At 46.5% G+C, this 6376-nt stretch overlaps 1 protein-coding gene across 1 annotated transcript in view; it reads left to right on the top strand.

Annotated features, from left to right (window-relative positions):
- Positions 1-4635, top strand: part of nox5 (NADPH oxidase, EF-hand calcium binding domain 5) — a 34301-nt gene extending 29666 nt beyond the window's left edge. Inside the window, exons 14-15 of the mRNA XM_079684537.1 lie at positions 2739-2905; positions 3769-4635. Of these exons, the coding sequence (XP_079540663.1) occupies positions 2739-2905; positions 3769-3900 (299 nt within the window). The 3' untranslated portion in view covers positions 3901-4635. The remainder of the gene's footprint in view (positions 1-2738; positions 2906-3768) is intronic.
- Positions 4636-6376: the final 1741 nt, after the last annotated feature.

The raw sequence follows: 6376 nt of genomic DNA, 5'->3' as shown, positions 1-6376 counted from the left end.
CTAATAGACATTGCAGGATGCTAACCTGCATGTTGGGACATTACACTATTAGCAACATAATTACAGCATGTGGACAAAAGTCAAAAAATGGCTTGTCCGATTTGGACAGTTCTGGAGTGGTTTGGGGGTTCTTGAGGAGGCTGAATCCATTAATGACATTTCCATGTTTTCACTGCTACTTTGTACCAAGGCAGATTCTCAGGGCCGTACACATGAGCCGTACACATGGGCCGTACACATGGGCCGTACACATGGGCCGTACACATGAGCCGTAAACATGGGCCGTACACATGAGCCGTACACATGAGCCGTACACATGGGCCGTACACATGAGCCGTACACATGAGCCGTACACATGGGCCGTACACATGGGCCGTACACATGAGCCGTACACATGAGCCGTACACATGGGCCGTACACATGAGCCGTACACATGGGCCGTACACATGAGCCGTACACATGAGCCGTACACATGAGCCCTACACATGGGCCGTACACATGAGCCGTACACATGAGCCGTACACATGAGCCGTACACATGGGCCGTACACATGAGCCGTACACATGGGCCGTACACATGAGCCGTACACATGAGCCGTACACATGAGCCCTACACATGGGCCGTACACATGAGCCCTACACATGGGCCGTACACATGAGCCGTACACATGGGCCGTACACATGGGCCGTACACATGAGCCGTACACATGAGCCGTACACATGGGCCGTACACATGGGCCGTACACATGGGCCGTACACATGAGCCGTACACATGGGCCGTACACATGCTGCGGGTTTTGTGTAGCTGTGCCTTTAGTTGTAAAATCATTTCCACGCTGCGAGGCCCCGGCCCTAACAGTTAACAAGCGTGCTCCACTAGCACCCGGATATAAGGCGCTGTTATTAAAGAGGTGGAGGAGAGTCCTCTCCTGTCAGACTGAGAGGCTGATAGCTACAGCTCAGTGAGGTGAAGGACTCTCTGAGAGGTGGAGGAGAGTCCTCTCCAGTCAGACTGAGAGGCTGATAGCTACAGCTCAGTGAGGTGAAGGACTCTCTGAGAGGTGTAGGAGAGTCCTCTCCTGTCAGACTGAGAGGCTGATAGCTACAGCTCAGTGAGGTGAAGGACTCTCTGAGAGATGGAGGGAGAGTCCTCTCCAGTCAGACTAAGAGGCTGATAGCTACAGCTCAGTGAGGTGAAGGACTCTCTGAGAGGTGGAGGAGAGTCCTCTCCTGTCAGACTGAGAGGCTGATAGCTACAGCTCAGTGAGCTGAAGGACTCTCTGAGAGGTGGAGGAGAGTCCTCTCCTGTCAGACTGAGAGGCTGATATCTACAGCTCAGTGAGCTGAAGGACTCTCTGAGAGGTGGAGGAGAGTCCTCTCCTGTCAGACTGAGAGGCTGATATCTACAGCTCAGTGAGCTGAAGGACTCTCTGAGAGGTGGAGGAGAGTCCTCTCCAGTCAGACTGAGAGGCTGATAGCTACAGCTCAGTGAGGTGAAGGACTCTCTGAGAGGTGGAGGAGAGTCCTCTCCTGTCAGACTGAGAGGCTGATAGCTACAGCTCAGTGAGGTGAAGGACTCTCTGAGAGGTGGAGGAGAGTCCTCTCCAGTCAGACTGAGAGGCTGATAACTACAGCTCAGTGAGGTGAAGGACTCTCTGAGAGGTGGAGGGAGAGTCCTCTCCAGTCAGACTGAGAGGCTGATAGCTACAGCTCAGTGAGGTGAAGGACTCTCTGAGAGGTGAAGGAGAGTCCTCTCCAGTCAGACTAAGAGGCTGATAGCTACAGCTCAGTGAGGTGAAGGACTCTCTGAGAGGTGGAGGGAGAGTCCTCTCCAGTCAGACTGAGAGGCTGATAGCTACAGCTCAGTGAGGTGAAGGACTCTCTGAGAGGTGGAGGAGAGTCCTCTCCTGTCAGACTGAGAGGCTGATAGCTACAGCTCAGTGAGGTGAAGGACTCTCTGAGAGGTGGAGGAGAGTCCTCTTCTGTCAGACTGAGAGGCTGATAGCTACAGCTCAGTGAGGTGAAGGACTCTCTGAGAGGTGGAGGAGAGTCCTCTCCAGTCAGACTGAGAGGCTGATAGCTACAGCTCAGTGAGCTGAAGGACTCTCTGAGAGGTGGAGGAGAGTCCTCTCCTGTCAGACTGAGAGGTTGATAGCTACAGCTCAGTGAGCTGAAGGACTCTCTGAGAGGTGGAGGAGAGTCCTCTCCAGTCAGACTGAGAAGCTGATAGCTACAGCTCAGTGAGGTGAAGGACTCTCTGAGGGTTTAGATAGTTCACTTTAGTCTCAGTGGCTCTCAAACGGTTTGGTAATCATTTATGTAAACAAGTATTTCCAAGGCACACATACTATAGGACAGTAACACACAAATAAAGTTTGAAAGGGGAGTGATTTGTAAAATATGCATAAAGAAAGAGTAAATCAGTTGTGTTTCATCTGGGTGTTGAGAGATGTGTCCATAGATCTCTCATGTTGCTCTCAAAGTGCACCAGATTGATGCTTCTTACTTCAATATTTAAAAAAATCTTCCCGGGAGAGCATGCCCCCGGACCCCCCTAGAGGAGGTGAGGTCCACCACCCGCCCACACCCCCTGTTGAATGGTCCCACCCACATTGAGGATGCTTCCTACACCCATGCTTAAGGGTCCTTTAAGGGTCCTTTAAGGTTCTTTGAGTCAGAGACATGTTATTGGTGATAAAGAGGATAATAGGGGACTTTAATCAAACCCCCGTCCCTCAGGCCGCTTCCTGGAGATGCACATGTACATGACGTCGGCGCTCAGTAAGAACGACATGAAGGCCATCGGGCTGCAGATGGCGCTGGACCTGCTGGCCAAGAAGGAGAAGAGGGACTCCATCACGGGCCTGAGGACCAGAACCCAGCCGGGACGCCCCGAGTGGGCCAAGGTGAGCCTCCAGAGTCAGAGGACACTGCAATCCTTCAGTCTGTGTGTACAGAGAGATCGAAGTACCGTTTCCCACAATCCATGATATCAAAAGTACACATCCCTTCCTCAAGTAGAAGTACACACATCCTTTACTCAAGTAGGAGTACACACATCCCTTACTGAAGTAGAAGTACACACATCCTTTACTCAAGTAGAAGTACACACATCCTATACTCAAGTAGAAGTACACACATTCTTTACTCAAGGAGAAGTACACACATCCTTTACTCAAGTAGAAGTACACACATCCCTTACTGAAGTAGAAGTACACACATCCTTTACTCAAGTAGAAGTACACACATCCCTTACTGAAGTAGAAGTACACACATCCTTTACTCAAGTAGAAGTACACACATCCTATACTCAAGTAGAAGTACACACATTCTTTACTCAAGGAGAAGTACACACATCCTTTACTCAAGTAGAAGTACACACATCCCTTACTGAAGTAGAAGTACACACATCCTTTACTCAAGTAGAAGTACACACATCCTTTACTGAAGTAGAAGTACACACATCCTTTACTCAAGTAGAAGTACACACATCCCCTACTGAAGTATAAGTACACACATCCTTTACTCAAGTAGAAGTACACACATCCCTTACTGAAGTATAAGTACACACATCCTTTACTCAAGTAGAAGTACAGATACTCGTGTTTAAACATTCTCTGGTAAAAGTAGGAGTACTGACTAAACGTCTTTACTCAAGTAAAAGTGTGTGTGTGTGTTTGTGTGTGTGTGTGTGTGTGTGTGTGTGTGTGTGTGTGTGTGTGTGTGAGAGTGTGTGTGTGTGTTTGTGTGTGTGTGTTTGTGTGTTCAGGTGTTCCAGAAGATATCGGAGGAGAACAAAGGGAAGGTCCACGTGTTTTACTGCGGCTCTCCGGCTCTCGCCAAACTCATCAAAGCTCAGTGTGAACGCTTCGCCTTCAACTTCTACAAAGAGAACTTCTGAGTGTGTGTGTGTGTGTGTGTGTGTGTGTGTGTGTGTGTGTGTGTGTGTGTGTGTGTGTGTGTGTGTGTGTGTGTGTGTGTGTGTGTGTGTGCAGGGCCGCCCCTCCCTACAGGCCAATCACGCAGGCTGCATGGGGCCCCGCCTTGCGCAGGGGGCCCCGCCCAGAGGGCCTCAGCTGCTGTGCGCAGTTCTCCGCGCAATTCTCCGTGCACCCCCCGCTGACACGCGAGAGTGAGATCTGACAAGGGGAGCACGTCTGTAACCCAACACTGTTGCAATTAATCGACATCTGACCAATCACGGCTTTGATACGGCCACTAGTGCAGGTGAAGAGATGTCGGTGAGAAGACAGTTTCAGTCCGGAGAGGGAAAAAAACAAAACATGAAGAAACTAGAGCATCACTCGAAGGTGGGTTATTGTATGAGTCAAATGTACAACTTGCGAATGTTGTATAAGTAAATAGCCAATTGCCATATTAAAACATCAGCTGCAATTCACGAAGAAGGCAGTCTCTGCAGAGCATATGGCTAATGGAGATACAGTTATTTCCAGCATTCTTTATTTTTGAGGCTAGCATTTGGCAGGAAATGCAGGCGTATTCACCTGTAAACGCATACTGAACGACATACATGCACATTTACCATTTACCTCACTGTTTAAAAAAGTAACTGTGTTGATAATAATAATAGACAGGAATTATATTTGAAAAGTAGCCTACTTTGTTACCAAACATTTTTTTTCACTCCATTCGGTTGGGGGGGGAGGGGGGGCCTCATCTCACAATGTCGCTTGGGCCCCCAAGTTGGTCAGGGGCGGCCCTGTGTATGTGTGTGGGAGGATGTGTATGTGTATGTGTTTGGGGTGTGTGTGTGTGTGTGTGTGTGTGTGTGTGTGTGTGTGTGTGTGTGTGTGTGTGTGTGTGTGTGTGTGTGTGTGTGTGTGTGTGTGTCTTTGTATGAGTGTGTGTGTGTGTATGTGTGTGTGTGTGTGTGTGTGAGAGAGAGTTAGTGAGTGTGTGTCTTTGTGTGTGTGTGTGTGTGTGTGTGTGTGTGTGTGTTTGTTTGGGGGGGGGTGTATGTGTATAGATGTTTCCCTCTATCTCTCTTAAACATCACTACATCTTAATACATCGTTAACTTTCTCGTCTGTGTTCTCAGTTTTTGACTACATCTCCCAGAATGCATCACAGTCATCCACAGGAAGGTTCTGTCCAATAGTTTAATCATGTAGATCAATGGTCACTAGCCTGTTTTTATAGATTGATTATTTGTTATACTTCGTCTTGAAATCTATGAAATAATTGATTTCATTTTTTGTTTATGTTTTATTTTAAAATGTAAATCAAAATGTGTTTTTAAATGAACGGAACAATAAACCTGTAAAACATAACATGTGATCTCCCTTTCTTGCTTCTCATCAATTAATGTCTGTGTGGTATTAATACTTTTGTTAGAGCATCTACATGTGTTTAATTAATTAAATATATATATTTATTATGTCTTCCATTAAATAATAAAAGGAGCCACATTAAAAGTAAGTATTCCCAGGATAACCAATCGATGTCAGAGTTGCCTCTTCCTGCTGCAAAGGATATTAGCTCAACATATAAAGAAGTATTGGCTAATGGATTACATCAATACATACAGGAAGTACATTTACTCAAGTACTGTACTTAAGTAACATTTTGAGGTATTTGTACTTTACTTGAGTATTTCAGGTTTATGCTACTTTGTACTTCTACTCCACTACAGCTCAGAGGTACATGGAGTACTTGTACTCAACCTGAGTACTTCTACTTTTACTCAAGTACAAGATCTGAGTACTTCTACTTTTACTCAAGTACAAGATCTGAGTACTTCTACTTTTACTCAAGTACAAGATCTCAGTACTTCTAATTTTACTCAAGCACAAGATCTGAGTACTTCTACTTTTACTCAAGTACAAGATCTGAGTACTTCTATTTTTACTCAAGTACAAGATCTGATTACTTCTCCATCTCTGATTGAAAGCTGAGTTCGATGACTCGGCGCTCTGTTGAGTAGCCTGCGTGTGGCTAACTAGCAGCTAGTGTCGCAGTAGCAGTTTTCCCCGTCGGGCAGCTAGAGAAACATTGGACCAAATGCCTTAGAAAACCCATTTCTTCACCTCCCTTGTACATTAAGCCTCTTCCAGTGGACTCCGTTCTCCAGAATCCACGCAGATCTTCGATGTTTCCGTCGAAAGGAGCTTTAATTTCGGCCACAAATCTGTAGCCGTTAGCAGCCGTTAGCCTGTTAGCATCGCGATGTTTCAGGAAGGTAGGCCGCAGCTTTCTTTATTACATTATAATTATTATAATTATTAACCATGTTTGAGGTCAAACGTTAATAACGCGTTTGTGGTTCAAACCTAACACCAATTGCTTTGAATACAACACAAACAAATGTACATTTTGCTGCTCGGTTTCGTGGCTGTGTCCGGAAAAGGCTAAGTTAG

This window comes from Notothenia rossii (genome assembly GCF_949606895.1).
Source record: "Notothenia rossii genome assembly, chromosome: 5".
Taxonomy (NCBI): domain Eukaryota; kingdom Metazoa; phylum Chordata; class Actinopteri; order Perciformes; family Nototheniidae; genus Notothenia; species Notothenia rossii.
This window is presented reverse-complemented; position numbering and strand designations above follow the sequence as displayed.